At 43.7% G+C, this 18,650-nt stretch overlaps 1 protein-coding gene across 6 annotated transcripts in view; it reads right to left on the reverse strand.

Annotated features, from left to right (window-relative positions):
* The window catches only part of ccdc102a (coiled-coil domain containing 102A), a 186,031-nt gene that overhangs the window by 48,817 nt on the left and 118,564 nt on the right, over positions 1-18,650 (reverse strand). For 5 of the 6 annotated variants that reach the window (XM_048605637.1, XM_048605638.1, XM_048605634.1 and 2 more), the window contains one exon: positions 11,675-11,884. In XM_048605637.1, the coding sequence (XP_048461594.1) occupies positions 11,675-11,884 (210 nt within the window). Of the gene's footprint in view, positions 1-8,902; positions 9,024-11,674; positions 11,885-18,650 lie in introns of those variants that run through there. The other variant, XM_048605639.1, reaches the window with a different exon arrangement.

Consider the following 18,650-nt stretch of genomic DNA (forward strand, 5'->3'; position numbering starts at 1 on the left):
CCGAAACGTCAGCTTTCCTGCTCCTCTGATGCTGCTTGGCCTGCTGTGTTCATCCAGCTCTACACCTTGTTATCTCAGATTCTCCAGCATCTGCAGTTCCAACTATCTCAGGTAAATTAATAGCTCAGATTAATGAGATGAATTAGTTTGATTGAAAGCCAGGATGACAATATTGTTATCATTCACTGGGATGGTATGCTGGAAATCAATCCCAGCTATTCCCAGAGTCAACACACATGAGAAGAGTTGATGTAATCACTATCAACCCCAATTTACTTTTTACTGACTGTTGTTACCTGTCAGGAACAAAAAAAATCCTCTATCATTTGCAACACTCTTAACTTTAACAAGAACAGTAAAAGAATGGTTAAAAGATAGCTTCTAATTTATGTAACTTAAATTTTGCCCCTTTAAAAAGAATTCCTGAACACAAACACAGGACGAAAAGTACAAAAACACAAATATTATGAGTGGAGGGAAGAATGGTTGGGAGAACAGTTCTGTTCAGTTTCACCAGTCCACAGCATAAAACTAGAAGGACTGATTTCACAATTCTTTTGATTCTTTGCTGATGCCTTGGTGGGTCACAGCAATGATTTTTCTGCGGTTCTTTGGTTGCTTGGATGGCCCCTGTGGTCTTTCATTTAGTCTTTAAGTTTTAGAATGACTTCTTCCAGCATTTTCAAATGTAGTTTTTCAGCTCTTTCAACAGAAGATTAGAGCAGAGAAAAATGGGAGAGACTGACTGATTCAGCCAGCTTCTAGAGGTATCCTTGCCTCACTCTGTTTCACATCCTTCACAAGGTCTGTGTTAAGTTCCAACCTGATCAATCAGACAGTTGCTACAATGCTGAGCCATCCAGATCCCACAATAAATGGTGTTTCTTCGCTAATGTCCTTTAGGGAAGGAAACTGCCATCCTTAGTTGTTCTCGAGTACGTGATTCCTGACCCACAGAAATGTGGTTGACTCCTAAGTGTTGTCTGGGGCAATTAGGGATGGGCAATAAATGTTGGCTGAGCCAATGACACCCACTTCCTTTGAATGAATGAAAAAAGTCTGCACTGAATATCCCCAAAAAGTAACATCAGATGAAATCTTACAGGTGTCTGAGCAATTTGGGCTACGGTGTGATTTGTGGCAGAATTGACAGGAAGTCCAGCGAGGCTTCTCTCATCATTGACAGCACCTTGCTCCATCTTTTATGCTTTTAACAAGCAGCATGACAAGTTTCTTGCTAGGCAGTGATGAGTTCCAATTAATTCCAAGTTGTGTTAATTACTTTATAATAATCTATTGAAATGTGTTGCAATATTGACAGTTATTTTGCATCCAGCTTGTGGACAAGCATATGTGTGGCAGAGGAACCCTTTCTCGGTTGACAGCAGCCTCCTGTTAAAGTCATGTAGGATGTTGGTGAGGCCAAACATACCACATTTTGACCTCCTTACTTATGAAGGTTTGTCACTGAATTTGAACCAGTTCGGAGCAGGTTCACCCAACTCATTCCTGAGATGGCTAAAATTAAAGGGATGTCCCATTAAAGACAGAGTTGAGAAAAAAATCTTTCTTTAAAGGGTTGAGAGTCTATGGAACTCTCTTCGCCAGAGAATGATGGAGTCAGGGCGTTTGAATATTTTTAAAGCGGAGGTAGATAGTGTGGTGATTGTGACGACATCAGCTAGGTGGACCTCATAGAATATATGAGTTCCTTTTTGGGGCTGTTATCCTGGTCCAATCAGGGAACCCCTATCTGATAGATATAAACAGGAATGTTAGAGATTCTGTTCACTCTGAGAGCTGGCCCTGAAAAAGCTGGATCAGTGTCATGGACTGTCCACGTGTAAATAAACGGTGACTTGGTGACGGGATACCAGCCTCTATGAAGTTATTTCAGTGATGACGAGAGAAAGTCACGCTCTGATTAAATTCACCCACAACAGTTATCTTTGAGTTGGGGTAAGCACTTCTGGCATCATACCTTTATTTGGGAAGCTTGACTTGTTCAATCCTGGTATCGAAGACTGGGCCCAGTATGTGGAAAGAATGCATCTTTTTTCCAGGCAAATGACATTGGGGCAGATGAAAAACAATGCGTAATTCTCCTGACAGCATGTGAGCCTGCAGCTTTTTCCGTTATTGGGAACTTAACTTTCCCTGAGGCACCACATACTAAAGCCTTTCAAGAGTTGACAGATTTAGTTAAGGAATATTATGACCCCAAGCCACCTCTAATTTTGAGATGCTATCGGTTTTACTCAGCCATTGGAGAACCAGGGAAATCAGTATCGGGATTGTTGACTAGGTTAAGGTGACTGGCAGAGGGGATGTGATTTCAGTTTGACCCTTGAGATGCTGGGAGACAGTTCAGTATGTGGGATAAATGATGTAACCATGCAAAAGTGCCTACTAGCTGAGCTCGACTGAACTTCAGACAGACACTACAACTGGCTTTATCATTGGAAAATGTGGCAAGTGGAGCATAAAAGTGTTGCAGGGTATCCAATGGAGGTGGACACCCTCACCTGTCCAACTGACCTTGGGAGACACTACTTGAGTGAAGGCAATTGCATACCCTCACTCAAGACATATCCTGAAGAGGAACTCTAAGTCAGCCCACAGCAAAGCCCCTAAACAAAGCCAAGCCTCTACCGAAGTTTATTTATCAATCACAGGGACGATGGGCAAAAAACTGCGCACTTTTTACAATACATGGACTCCTGGAAGCGTTGGTCACAGATAACGGGTCATTGTTTACCAGCAGGGAGTTTGAGTATTTCCTAAAGTTGCACGGTATTGTTTGGAAAAGAAAAGCTCCATACCATTCATCTGGCAGGAAGAGCAGTCCAAACTTTGAAGGCAGGCTTAAAGAAACAGCCGACAGCTTCACTAAATGCCAAACTGTCCCGGTTCCTATTTGATTATAGGACCACACCTTATGCAATTACAGAGATAGCTCCAGCAGAGTTGCTAATGGGGAGAAGACTCCACTCCAGGTTAAATCGGATATTCCCGGATCTTGGGGGTGGAGGTTGAAACTGCATTGGGAACGCCAATACAGAAGCAAGACTCCGCAAAGCAAGAGTGACTTAAGTGGTTGAAGTTTGGTGTAGGAACCGTGAGAATGGCCCTGCATAGGTAAGAGGCATGGTCAACGCAAAGTCCGGTCCAGTGACGTACGAGGTTCAGGTAGGTGCAACAAGAACATTGACCATATGAAATCTGCAAAGTCACAAATGGTGCAGGTGCAAAACGTGCCAAGCTCTTCAACTGCCTTTCCTACAGTTTCAGAACCCGTGGATTCACCCTCTCTTGACAAACATTGAAGAGACCTCAGATGCTGAGATGGACACGGTGGATGTCGCTACCTCGACACCTTTGTCGCCTGAAGAAGACCATGAATTTCTTCTGAGATGCTCCAGGCACAAGAGATGAGTTACAAACTGACCATATCAGAGGCAGAGTTAGAGGAACCTGGCCCGGTGCTAAAACACCCCATGAGGAGCTACAAAGAAAAGAATCGTCGAATGTGAGCGAGCGTGAGATAGAGGCACAAATATGTAGACAGATTATGGAAAGATGTAGGAGCAACAGGGTGGTGGTGATGGGACATTTTAATTTTCCCAACATTGACTGGGATTCACTTAGTGTTAGGGGTTTAGATGGAGCAGAATTTGTAAGGAGCATCCGGGAGAGTTTTCTAGAGCAGTATGTAAATAGTCCAACTCGGAAAGGGGCCATACTGGACCTGGTGTTGGGGAATGAGCCCAGCCAGGTGGTTGAAGTTTCAGTAGGAGATTACTTTGGGGATAGTGATCACAATTCCGTAAGTTTTAGAACACTGATAGACAAAGACGAGAGTGGTCCTAAAGGAAGAGTGCTGAAGTGGGGGAAGGCCAACTATAGCAAAATTAGGCAGGAGCTGGGGAATGTGGATTGGGAGCAGCTGTTTGAGGGTAAATCCACATTTGATACGTGGGAGGCTTTTAAACAGAGGTTGATTAGAGTGCAGGACAGACATGTCCCTGTGAAAATGAGGGATAGAAAGGGCAAGATTAGGGAACCATGGATGACAGGTGAAATTGTGAGACTAGCAAAGAGGAAAAAGGAAGCATACATAAGGTCTGGGCGACTGAAAACAGACGAAGCTTTGGAAGAATATTGGGAAAGTAGGACCAATCTGAAAGGAGGAATTAAGAGGGCTAAAAGGGGTCATGAAATATCTTTAGCAAACAGGGTTAAGGAAAGGGTTGGCCCACTCAAGGACAAAGGAGGGAAGTTATGCGAGGAGTCAGAGAAAATGAGTGAGATTCTTAATGAGTACTTTGCATCGGTATTCACTGAGGAGAGGGACATGACGGATGTTGAGGTTAGGGACAGATGTTCGATTACTGTAGGTCAAGTCAACATAAGGAGGGGTGGGACGAAGTGTTGGGTATTCTAAAAGGCATTAGGGTGGACAAGTCCCCAGGTCCAGATGGGATCTATGCCAGGTTACGGAGGGAAGCGAGAGAGGAAATAGCTGGGGCCTTAACAGACATCTTTGCAGCATCCTTGAGCAAGGGTAAAGTCCCGGAGGACTGGAGAATTGCTAACGTTGTCTCCTTGTTTAAGAAGGGTAGCAAGGATAATCCAGGTAATTATAGACTGGTGAGCCAGACGACAGTGGTGGGGAAGCTGCTGGACAAGATACTGAGGGATAGGATCTATTTACATTTGGAAGAAAATGGGCTTATTAGTTATAGGCAGCATGGTTTTTTGCAGGGAAGGTCATGTCTTACCAACTTGAGAGAATTCTTTGAGGAAGTGACAAAGTTGATTGAGGAGGGAAGGGCTGTGGATGTCACATATATGGACTTCAGTAAGGCGTTTGATAAGGTTCTCCATGGTAGGCTGATTGAGAAAGTGAAGTCGCATGGGGTCCAGGGTGTACTCATTAGATGGATAGAAAACTGGCTGGGCAACAGGAGACAGACAGCTGTAATGGAAGGGAGTTTCTCAAAATGGAGAACTGTGACCAGTGGTGTTCCACAGGGATCTGTGTTGGGACCACTGTTGTTTGTGATATACATAAATGATCTGGAGGAAGCTACAGATGGTCTGATTAGCAAGTTTGCAGATGACACTAAGATTGGTGGAGTAGCAGATAGTGAAGGGGACTGTCGGAGAATGCAGCAGAATATAGATAGATTGGAGAGTTGGGCGGAGAAAATGGCAGATGGAGGTCAACCCAGGCAAATGCGAGGTGTTGCATTTTGAAAGATCCAAGTCAAGAGAGAACTATACGGTAAATGGAAAAGCCCTGGGGAAAATTGATACACAGAGAGATCTAGGTGTTCAGGTGTTCACCTGAAGGTGGCAACGCAGGTGGATAGAGTGGTCAAGAAGGCATACGGCATGCTTTCATTCATCGGACAGGATATTGAGTACAAGAGTTGGCAGGTCATGTTACAGTTGTATAGGACTTTGGTTCAACCACATTTGGAATACTGCATACCGTTCTGGTCACCACATTACCAAAAGGATGTGGATGCTTTGGAGAGGGTGCAGAGGAGGTCCACCAGGATATTGCCTGGTATGGAGGGCGCTAGCTATGAAGAGAGGTTGAGTAGATTAGGATTATTTACGTTAGAAAGACGGAGGTTGAGGAGGGACCTGATTGAGGTCTACAAAATCATGGGAGGTATAGACAGGGTGGATAGCAAGAAGCTTTTTCCCCAGAGTGGGGGACTTGATTACTAGGCGTCACGATTTCAAGGTGAGAGGGGGAAAGTTTAAGGGAGATATGCATGGAAAGTTCTTTACACAAAGGGTGCCTGGAACGCATTGCCAGTGGAGGTGGTAGAGGCAGGCACAATAGCGTCATTTAGGATGTATCTAGACAGATACATGAATGGGCAGGGAGCAGAGGGATACAGATCCTTGGAAAATAGGCGACAGGTTTAGATAGAGGATCTGGATCGGCACAGGCTTGGAGGGCCGAAGGGCCTGTTCCTGTGCTGTAATTTTCTTTGTTCTAAATGTGCAACTGAAATATAAATCAAATATATAACTGGGAAAGTAAATTCACATTGTATAAGCTTTGTTTTGCAATGTTGTTAACGGGGCTTTGAGAGGCTATGTAAATTGCTCAGAATAAACCGGCTCGGTTCTGACAGGTTACCCAGCAGTTACACTATGATACCTTTCATTCATCGGAGACAAGTGCAAGAAATCTACAGATTGAGAATTACGCTTTATAGCAAAAACTAAAACCTTGATATGTCAAACGTAATCAGCATACCTTATTGAAAATTGAGATTTGACAGCACAAGGCAGAAAACCAGTGGTGGGCAGCCTGACACAGTGACAAGATGAAACCATACCTATGATGTTCAAAACAGACATCTCACTCATCAAAGGGTCCACTTCCAAATATAAAGCATAGGCACAAGCATTAAGAACAGAGACAGAAGAGGCTACAGAAAGATGGTGGAGGGGGTAGGTTGCATTTGAAATAACAAGGGGTAGGTTGCATTTGAAATAACAAGGGGAGGGTGACATTCAAAACAGAGAGAAGTGGGGGCATTTGAAACAGTGAGTATAGAGGAGGTGGGACATTCAAAACATTGCTAAAAAAAGATTCATTTTTAAAAATATGCATTACAGAAACCTGTTGGTATGGAAATGAAGTGAATGAGAGGAAACAAAGAAAAAGAGAGGAAGAGAAAACCAGGAGAGAGTGAAAATTGAAGGAAAGATACAGGGTCTGGAGGACAGGAAAAGAAAGTGAGATACTCACTGTCAGAGTGTGAAATGATAAGCATTTACTGAAAGAGCCTGCTCCACCATTTAATATTATTATGGCTGATCTCATTTTGGCCTCAACATCACTTTCCTGCCTGCTCTCAGTGACCCATCAACACTTTACTAATTAAGAATCTGTCTGTCTGGCTCCTTAGATTTATCATCCACCACACTCTAGTGAACTCCACGATTCATGACCCTTTGAGACAAGTAATTTCTTATCTCTGTTGCAGACTACAAAATCCTGTCTAACGTCATCGCCAGGTCAGGTCAGGTCTGCTCTAGAACTGGTGATTCACCCTGACCAAACCTGTGTTTTACCAGGCATGATGATCTCCGAGAACCTCATGCTTTTCAGGGATATGATCGCCTACATCCAGGAAGGGGGAGTGGTGCACACTTGCCTCATCAGCCTGGGCCAGGAGAAGGCCTTTGACTAGACAACGCACACGTACATGTCGGATGTGTTGTCCAAAATGGGCTTTGGGGAAAGAATCTGCAACTGGATCCGACTGCTCTACACCAACATCGTTAGTGTAGTCTCAATCAAGTGGTGGGAATCAGAAAGCATCCTGATCAGATCTGGAGTCGGGCAGGGCTGCCCACTCTTTCCTGCTTTGTTTGTGTGTTCTGTTCAGATCTTTGCCGAGTCCATCAGGAAGGATGCGAGACTGAGAGGGGTGACTTTTCCAGATAGCAGAGACCTGCAGGTCAAAGCCTCCTTGTGCACTGGAGGCGTCACCATTTTCTGCTTGGATCTGCTGTTGTGCACAGCCTCATGAGCATCTGCAACCACTTTGAGGCAGCCTGTGGAGCCAAGTTAAAAATCGAGTCTCGAGCAAGGCCATGTTCTTTGGGAACTGGGCCGACGGATCCTTTATTCCCTTCACTATCAGGTCAGATTATCTGAAGGTGCTGGGGATATGGTTTTTTTTGGGGGGGGTGGTGTGCAGGGCATGGACACAATCTTGGCAGGGAGCACATTGCCAAGGCGAAACAGAAGCTAGTCTTTTGGGAGCACCACTCCCTCTCCATTGCAGGTAAAAACCTGGCCATCAGGTGTGAGGCACTCTCTCTGCTGTTGTACGTGGCATGGGTCTGGCTCATTCTCTGAAAATGTGCTAGTTTGGGTGACTGAAACATCTTCCACTTCATCTGGAGGTCTAAGATGGACTGTGTCAGCAGGGACTCCGTGTACAAAATGCTTGGAGATGGGGGGGAAATTATCCAACATCGCCCTCATCCTGATGGACACCTTTGTGTGTGGCTGCATTTAGGTGCATGTCAACCCTCAGTGCGCAAACACCAAAATGTCACTATGTACTGAAGTACTACTTGTCCCTGGTGATTTGAAGGATGGGATTGGCCCTGTTGCTGCAGAACACTCTAAGTAGTTGGACTGTTCCAGATCACTCGTCCTTTGTGGAGAAATTTGCAAAGAAAAATACCTTTGACCATACGTGCAACAGGAAGTGGGCAGCAAGTAACATCCTTGAGACTCTGAGGGGAAAGGAGAGGGTGAATCCTGTTGCGTGGTTCCCGAGCAGACTGTCAAACTCATATGCATCATCACCAGAACTTTCCAAAAATTATCAAGAGTTCGCTTGGTTGGTGGTGAGAAGGGCACTACCTGCGACATCCATCACGCACACCCGTCTGGTCTACACCATTGCACGCTGCCCTCGAAGCAGCTGTGGGGGTGTTGTTACTGTGACACATCTGCTGGAATGTGCCTTATGGAGCTCATAGGTCACTGAGTTGTTTTATTCATTAGTCATACTTTCACATTAATGCTGGTCTATTAACTCAAGGTCAGCTGAAAACGTATTTCAACATCTTTAACATCCACTTCACCCTCAGTTTGTTGCTACATCTCACTCATTACTCTCATTCATTTATTTCCATCCCAACGGATTTTGTTAAAATGAGTGTTTTTAGCTATGTTTCAAATGCCGTCCCTGCCCACGCCTCCAAAACTCCCAGTATCGCTTTGTTTTCAAAGCCAAATTTCAATATCCACTTAAAAACAGTAAAAAGCAGTAAAGGTGGCAATTAACAGAAACTCATATGTATAGCTTTAAAGGCAAACTTAGAAAGCACACTAGTAATCTCATGCTTTTTAGATTTCAGGTTTTTTTTTATTGTCATGTGTACTCAAGTACAGAAGTACAGTGAAAAGTGTATAATGTTGCCACATATGGTGCCATCTTAGGTACCAATGTACCTGAGTACAAAGCCTAGGTATAAAGTGGTAAGAGAAACAAGAGTTAAAATGTTAACCATTACTTCATAAAATAGTAGAAAAATAAAGAAACAGCTAGTAGTTTACATTAAAGTCTTTCATAGTTTAATATCATAGAATCCCTACAGTATGGAAACAGGCCATTTGGCCCAACAAGTCCACACCGCCACACCGAAGAGCATCCCACCAAGAGTCATTTCTCTACCCCTGTATTTCCCACATCTAACCCACCTAACCTAAACATTCCTGGGCACAATGGGTAATTTAGTACGACCAATCCACCTACCCGGCACATCCTTGGACTGAGGGGGGAAACCGGAGAACCCGGAGTAAACCCACGCAGACACGGGGAGAAATGTGCAAATTCCACACAGACAGTCGCCCGAGGGTGGAATCGAACCCGGGTCCCTGTCGCTGTGAGGCAGCAATGCTAACCACTGTGCCGCCTAAGCTATAAAAAACAAAGGAATAAGTTAAAAGTTCAACAGTCTTTGATGAGTTCTCTGCTTATCTCGCTCTGCCGTCTGATCTCAATGCCGCCGCTGCAGATACCGTCACTGCTGTTGAAACTGTCGCCTTTCCAATCTCCCCCACTACCTCGGGAACACACCCAGGCAGGATCCACTCGTGCACCATGCTGAGATACCACCATGAGTTGCCAAGAGACCAGGCTGGGACCTGCCACGCTGCCAAGAAACATGGCTGAGAGCCACCACATGGCTGAGAAACTGGGCTGGACCTGCCATGAGTCGCTGGGAGACCAGGCTGAGGCCCACATAGAGACCAAAGAGGGAATAAAAGAAGAAAAAAAAAAGAGAAGGAAACAGAAGGAGATCAGGATCTCCGATCTGAGTTTCCTACTCCACCGCTGTGTTGAGTGGAATAGTGCTAGTGCTCTCATAGCAAATAGAAATAATCTGTAATATTCCAGTTTTACTGATTTATCCTGTACCTGGTCATTATCTAAGTAAAGGTGGATATTGAAAGGTAAAGTCATGGTGAAGAATTGAAAATTCACGATTTGCCCGCAATCAAGTATCCTTCGACTTTATTTCCTCCTCCTGCTGTCTGGTTGTCAATAGTCTTCATTGATAATACCTCTCAGGTAATGTTTCCAGGAGGCTGGGCAGGGCAGGGCATAACTGCACAGCAACATGGAAAATATCACCACAGACAGGTCAAAAGCTGTCTCCTTTAAGGTAGCACAAGTGTGTGGGTCTGCCAGTACCCTGCTCTGCATCAAGTAGGCTACAGCAGCAATATCAAGGTAGAAGGGACATAGCCTCTATTGTCGTCCATTTGAAATCTTTCCTATTCTCAGAACACACCAAGGAACAACATCAGGATATAGGACTCTCCCAGCATCTTTCGTCGTGTTTGCTCTTTCTAACTGCTATCTCTCTAGTGGAAAGACACTGATGTTACACCAGGACCAAAAAGAGATACTGCTTCAATTTAAAGCTACACCGATACCACCCTCCTGACACACCTGTTATACAGCACCCACCTGCAAACTCCAATTCCACCACCGCCAGCCCCTACCCTTGAGCACCACCGATACCTCCCCCATCCACTAATCCAGGTGCCAGACACCACACTCTCCACATCCTACATGAAACTCGTCCCAGTCACCACTCTTCTCTCCCCCACCCACCCAATTGCCCCTGTACTCTACTTTTGCCCTGGCGACCAAGACACTAGGTACTCCCCTCGTCTCTGACTCTCACTGTTACTTTGTATGCAGATACCACTCCGTTCTACCCACCACACCTGACAGGAATCTCCCCCCTCCCAACGATCAATGCTCCCACCCCCAACTGCCAGACACCACTTGCCCCTTCCCTCATTTCCAGACACCTGTCTTTTGCCCCTTTTTTTTTTCCCTCTGACAAACCTCCACCTGTATTATCGAGTATATTGAGGTTATGCTCCCAGGACAGTTTTGTCCATGCATTCACTGTGTTCCACTATAGTCTATGCAACAGAAAGAACCCCTATTCTCAAAGCGAAAAGTCCATATCTTTGATTAGGTCAGCTATATGGCAGAATAGACTAGATAAACTCATTGAAGATAGGATTGCAGGAGACAAACTTTTTACATTTAATTTCTTGCCAGTTCATGCCCTGTATTTTACTGTTTATCGGTAACAAAATTCACATTACAATAATGTAATTAATGAGAAAATTTAGTTCTCAGCCTGAGCTCCCTACGCAGTATCCTATGTCTTGATAGCAAGAACCAGCGCACACTGGTGTACGAGGGAGAAGAGAGACAGCCAGCTAAGGTTACAAGGAAGAGGTGAAGCTGAATCACAGGTTGAGCATGTTTGGCTCATTTCACTCCTGGACTACTTTTCTCAACCTTAAATGTGCTTGCGTAAATTATTAATCATCTCCCAAAGCTTCATTCATCCTCTGCTACAGGCTTTGCATAGTCAGTGATCCTTTACTGCCTTTTTCGTTGTTTCAAAACTTCTGCCGCCACCATCACTGCGACCAGAAAGCAGGTGAGGAGATATTCTCCAACCATGATTATAACTGTCAACTGGTTCTTGACAGAATATTGCTCTGGCATTAATTTTGTATCAGATGCCTTTTTGACTGTCACAACTACAATAAATCATTGCAAATGCACTGTTCCTTTACCTTATTCTTTTCAAAAAGCTCAGTCTGAATTGTCTTCAGGTCAGTGTCCAGGGCACTTGCTGCCTGCTTCCTCTTTTTGGCCAATACTTCGACCAGATCTTCGATCTGCGCCCTCTGCTTCTTGTTCTCTCTTTCAAGGTTCAGCTTCTCAGTCTCAAGACGCTCCCTCTTGCCCCATTCCGCTGTGTTCTCTGCCTGTAGCCGCTCCATCTGTGCACATAAAGTAAAGAAGCAATGTTTAGCAAATCAATTACATAGAAACATAGAAGATGAGAGCAGGAGACCACCATTTGGCCCTTCGAGCCTCCTCTGCCATTCTTCACGATCATGGCTGATCGTCCAACTCAATAACCTCATCCTGCTTTCTCCCCATAACCTTAAATCCCATTCACCCAAGTGCTATGTCTAGTCACCTCTTGAATACATTCAACGTTGGCATCAACTACTTTCTGTGGTAATGAATTCCACAGGCTCACCGCTCTTTGGGTGAAGAAATATCTTCTCATCTCTGCCCTAAATCATCTACCCTGAATCCCCAGACTGTGACCCCTAGTCCTGGGCACACCCACCATCGGTAACATCTTCCCTGCATCTACCCTGTATAGCCCTGTTAGAATTTTATACGTCTCTATGAGATCCCCCCTCATTCATCTGAACTCTAGCAAAAACAATCCCAACCTCGTCAATCTCTCCTCATACGTTAGACATGCCACCCCCTGAATCAGCCTGGTAAAACTTTGCAGCACTCCCTCAAGAGCAAGAGCATCCTTCCTCAGAAATGGACATCAAAACTGTTCACAATATTCCAGATGTGGTCTCCCCAAGGCCCTGTAGAACTGCAACAACACATCTTGCTCCTGTACTCAAAACCTCTTGCAATGAAGGCCAACATACCATTTGCCTTCTTTACTGCCTGCTGTACCTGCATGATTACCTTCAGCGACAGGTGCACAAGGACGCCCAGGTCCCACTACACACTGTGCTCTCCCAATTTACCACATTTTCCAACATTGGATGGGAGCTCGCACAGAACATGTATTGTTGCTTACCCGCAGTGTCTAACATCAGGTCCTATTTGCCCTTTCAGGTGGGTATACTTGGCACTGTTTCAAAGAAGAGCCAGGAAGCTCTCCTTGGTGTCCTGGTCAAAGATTCTCTTAATCAGAATCATTAAAACAGATTATCTGGCCATTATTGCACTGCTGCTGGTGAGATCATTCTGTACGCACACTGGCTGCGGGATTTCTACCCTACAATAGTGATCAAATATCAAAAAAAGCTTTATTGGCTGCCAAGTATAGAGAGGTCCTGAGTTCACAAAAGACAAATGCAAGCTTTTTAAACCTATGAATGGGATGCTCTGAGGAAGTCTCAGCAGGTTGTGCACACAGTGACATTGCAGCTAAGATGGTATGTCAGCTTAACACCATCTTAACAATATTTGAATCAAACCTAGATGTCTGGCAGCAACCACAGAGGCCAGAAGACAACCAATGTCACCCTCTGCTTGTAGTCAATGTTGCTGTGCAGTACACAGCTGGCACAAGTCTATGGGAATACTAGCCCCTACAGCCAGTGTACCTCCCTCAATACAGAATGCTTACAGACAAGGAAAAGGACCATCAACTCTTACAGAACAGTGTACCTCCCTCAATACTGAATGCACCACTGACCCAGGAATGGGGAAAAGGACCATCACTTCCTTTTGTTGAGCTATGAGATGTTGGCTCATTGCCTTACCTGTCCACAGCCTCCCGTATTTCACCTTGGGCTTCATGCAATTATAGAAACTTAAGGCACACAAGGAGACCAGTTGCCCTATCTTGCCTGCTCTATGCTTTTGAAAGATTAATCGTAATTAACCCATTATTTTTGCCTGCAACCCCACTACGGATCGACAAAGGCTGACAAAGTGTTCAAATCCTTTGCATCAGACTTTACAGGCTTAGATATATCTTCTCAATTGTTGACATTTTTTGATTTAATTTTTTAATTTGTTATGATCCTATTTTGGACCACTAATGCTTAAAAGAGCAATCCAAGCACTCAGAAGTCAACTGACAGATCTAAGCCACAAAAGTTCATGTTACAAACCTCACTAAGAAAAATTAAACAAAGAAAGCACCATTAAATTTAACATTTCTGTTTGCAGTGACATAGACGATTAACTCAGTTCTACTTTTTAATTACTCTAAGTCATAGAATCCCTACAGTGTGGAAACAGGCCATTTGGCCCAACAAGTCTAAACTGCCCCTCCAAAGAGCATCCCTCCAAGACCCATTCCCCTATCCCTGTATTTCTCATGTCTAACCCACCTAACCTAAACATCCCTGGGCACTATTGGTAATTTAGCAACATCTTTGATATGTTACTACAATATTTCATCATTTCTTTCAAAACCAACCCACGAGATGTGCTACAATTCTCTAATATCCACTTGGGTTATCAGTGTTCCAGCTATTCTTTGTGGCAAGATTTTATGGGGATGCTTATATAGATTTTTGGCAAAGTGACCCTTTAAGTTTTATTTAAGACCTCATTACTAACGGATGCCTCAGCTCCTTGTTCTGGCTGCAAGCAGATATCCGACAAGCGTATCTCCTATTTCAAACAGACTCAGTTGATGGTTTTCTGGCACAAGGTTCTGTTAGGATCACTGTAGATTTCTTCCTATATCTTTAAGGGAAATCTTCATGAGACCCAAACTGATCCTGAACTGTAATTATCCAGGGTTGTTCGAATTGCATTTACTTCAGGATTTTTTGACAGTTTCTCAATCAGATGTTTCTATTTAATATATATTTAATATTGAACTCAAGTTATGAACTGGAAGTTATTTTCTAAACTTAGGAATTGTAAACTAGGTTTCTGCAATAGGTTTTTCACTGCTGCCACAACTCTGTTCTCTGAATTCTGCCCAAATATGCACCTCAAATCATAATTAGCTGGCCATAGGAAGTTAGACATAAACAGCGCATTTTAGTGGGCGCAACATCCATTTGTAACGATTCAGGTTTTAAACCATACACAGCATGCAAGTTTTCAATAACTAAAAACATGTAGAGAGGAATTCCTTTCGCTATGCTCAGAGTTATCTATTAGATAAAATGTAGTTTAATGGAAATGAAAGTTTTCTAACAGGAGGATGATAAAGATAACTTGATGTGTTTCATTCACTTTTAAGCATTTTATTTTACTGTAAACAGATCTGGGTTTCTGCCTTTCCTGGCCTGTGATCCACTGGGTCTTCCTGCTATCAACATCCTGTGCAGTTCAGAGATAATCAAGTTGACTGCTCATGTTTTAAAGGTCAAGTTCCACATAGATCGTATCTCGCGATGTAAAAGTCAGCTCCCTAAATCCATAGAGTCACAGGGTGAGAAGTTGACAGCTAGCACAGGTCAACAGAGATTATTTATTGAGAATAATCAATAACACCAAAATAATGGAACTCTGACTGCACAAGCAGTGAAACAAAGGAAGTCAGAAAATGCATAAAACCATTCAACTGGGCAGCATTGAGCATTTAAAGAAAGTATTACAAAGATGAAACAAACTTGTACAGCACCTTGAACAGAATAAAACGTCCTAAGGTGCTTCACTGGAGCAATTTAAAACCAAATGACATACAAGGCCACACAAGGTGATACTAGGAAACATGGTAAAGCCTAAATGAAGGTTATAAGAGAATCTGAGATGATGAAAGAGAGGTAGAGTAGGCATATGAAGGGATTCTACAATCAGGGTCTCAGCACAACCACTGATGACAAGGTGTTTAATTTGGGAATGCTCAAGAGGGAGAATTAGGGCAGCATGGGTGCCTTGGAAGATTGTGGAGCTGGAGGAGATTAGTGAAAGGAAGGGAAGAGATCCTGGAAGAATTTTAAAGCAAGTTTTTTTTTGAAAAGAGGCCCCACCTGAATAGGCTCCACTGTAGGTTAGAAGACACAATGTCGATAGGCTAATGAGAGTTGTTGCCAGTTAAGGAACCAGACAGAGTTTGGGATGATTTGTATTTTGGTGGGAATTAAATGCAGTTCCTACTGACAAAAGCCGAGAGAAATTTGTACTGAGCCTCGATTAATGTAATCTTGAATCCCTACAGTGTGGAAGCAAGCCACTCAGCCCAAGGATTCCACATCAACCCTCTGAACAGCATCCCATCCACACCCACCCCCCTACTCTATCCCTATAACCCTGCATTTTCCATGACTAACGCACCTAACCTACACATCCCGGGACGCCGCGATGCAATTTAGTATGGCCAATCCACCTAACCTGCACATCTTTGGCCTGGTGGGAGGAAACTAGAGCACCTGGATGAAACCCACGCAGACATGGGGAGAACACGCAAACTCTACACAAACAGAACTCCATCTCAAACATCCAATGTTGCGACTGGAGAAGCAGCTAAGAATAATTAGCTGCTTCCTATAGTTAAGAAAACTAGAAATGCCAATTTCTGACACCTAACATCACAAGAACAGAACTGATTGCTCTATTTTAGTGATCACTAATGCTTCGGATGTCATAAAAAGTCAGGCACCCTTGAATATACTGACGTACAGAAGCTATTCATCCAGATGCTGAAATTAAACCAATTATTTGATACAGTGTGAAAAATGGAATGGCAGTATAAAACTGAAGAATCTTTGTCTGTAAAGGTCTTACAAGACCGCTCTCTCGTGAAAGAGAGAGCACAAGAGAGCGAAAGATAACTGGTGGTGGTTAAACTTGACGGTTACCACATCTCAAGCAAGGGGAAACTTTGGGAAGGAGAATCCTTCATGGTAACCACAGCCAGCGCAGAATTAACCCATGCTTTTAGCACTGTAAAGCAAACCAGTCGTTCAGACAACAGTGTTAAATCAACCCCTCTCAGTCTGTAAAAATTATCTCATATTACATAGCTCCCAATTTTCTCTGTCATAAATAATCTTTCTCCAGTTAGATTTCAGCACAGGATCATTCATCTCTGCAACAGTATACACTCTGGTCAGATGTAACTGACAAAAGGTGTGACCTGTAAAATAAACAATTCATCTTCTCCCATAGGTCCATCCAAATCATAAATACAAGGATTCTCATTCATCCATCACAACATGCTGAGCAAAAGAGCACACTTCATCCTTAAAGGTTAATATACTACAGGATTTAAACCAACCTCAACTGACTTTCACCTCAGCTTAAATGAGAAACACACTAGCAACAGAACATCTCCCACTTGAGCAAAGGGATCTCATAAACTGCATTCTCAAATCAAAAGCAGTGAACACAATTAGGAATAAAAGTTTGCCATTCAGTCCATTGAGTCTGCTTCACAATTCAATGATATGGCTGATCTGATGATATTCAACTCCACTTTCCTGCCATAACCTGAGAACCCAAGGTGCAGAAGTCACAGGGTTGTAGTCATGGGTGACTTCAACTTTCCAAATATTGATTGGAAACTTTTTAGTTGTAATAGTTTAGATGGAGCGGATTTTGTCCAGTGCGTTCAGGAAGGATTCCTGACACAGTATGCAGACAGGTCAACACGAGGAGAGGCCACTTTGGATTTGGTGTTTGGCAATGAACCGGGCCAAGTGTTAGACCTGTTGGCAAGGAGAGCATTTTGGCGGTAGCAATCATAACTCTGTCACTTTTACAATAGTCATGGAAAAGGATAGGCACATACAGCAGGGTAAGGTTTATAATTGGGGAAAGGGTAATTATAATTCAGTTAGGCAAGACCTAGGTAACATAAAATGGGAACAGATACTGTCAGGGAAGAGCACTATAGAAATGTGGAGATTGGTGAAGGAATGCATACTGCGTGTGATCGATATGTTTGTCCCTAGCAGGCAGGAAAGATGCGGTCGAGTGAGGGAGCCTTGGTTCTCAAGAGAGGTTGAACGACTGGTTAAGAGGAAGAAGGATGCTTGTATAAGGTTTAGGAAACAAGCATTAGCAAAGGCTCTAGAGGGATACAAGTTAGCCAGGAAGGAGCTGAAGACAGGGCTTAGGAGAGCGATAAGGGGGCATGAGAGAACCTTGGCAGATAGGATCAAGGAAAACTCCAAGGCCTTTTACACGTACATGAGGAATAAGAGAATGACCAGAGAAAGGGTAGAGCCGATCAAGGATTGTAAAGGGAATTTGTGCATGGAGCCTAAAGAGATAGGTGCGGTCCTTAATGAATACTTTTCTTCAGTATTCACAACTGAGAGGGACCTAGTTGTAGGGGAGGACAGTGTGAAACAGACTGGTAAGCTAGAGGAGGTGGAAGTTAGTAAGGAAGATGTACTAGGAATTTTGAGGAACTTGGAACATAGATAAATCCCCCGGGCCTGATGGGATTTATCCAAGGATTCTACGGGAAGCGAGGGAAGAGATCACAGGGCCTTTGTCAATGATCTTTTCGTCCTCACTGTCCACGGGTATAGTGCCAGAAGATTGGAGAGTGGCAAACGTCATTACCTTGTTCAAAAAAGGGAGTAGGGATAACCCCGGAAATTACAGGCCAGTTAGTCATATGTCAGTGGTGGGCAAATTATTGGAAATGGCTAAGAGATAGGATTTATGATCACTTGGATAGGCACAGGTTGATTCGTGATAGTCAGCATGGAATTGTGAGGGAGAGATCATGCCTCACAAACCTTATTGAATTCTTTGAAGAGGTGACCAAACACGTGGATGAAGGTAGAGCAGTGGATGTGGTATACATGGATTTAAGTAAAGCGTTTGATAAGGTTCCCCATGGTAGGCTCATGCAGAAAGTAAGGAGGCGTGGGATAGGGGGAAATGTAGCAGATTGGATTCTGACCCTTAGAAGACAAAGGGTGGTAGTGGACAGAAAATATTCAACATGGTGCTTAGTTACGAGTGGTGTATCACAAGGATCTGTTCTGGGTCATCTTCTGTTTGTGATTTTTGTAAATGATTTGCATGTAGGACTGGACGGGTGGATTAAGTAGTTCGCGGACGATACGAAGG

The sequence above is a fragment of the Rhincodon typus genome, chromosome 15 (genome assembly GCF_021869965.1).
Source record: "Rhincodon typus isolate 14 chromosome 15, sRhiTyp1.1, whole genome shotgun sequence".
In the NCBI taxonomy this organism is placed as follows: domain Eukaryota; kingdom Metazoa; phylum Chordata; class Chondrichthyes; order Orectolobiformes; family Rhincodontidae; genus Rhincodon; species Rhincodon typus.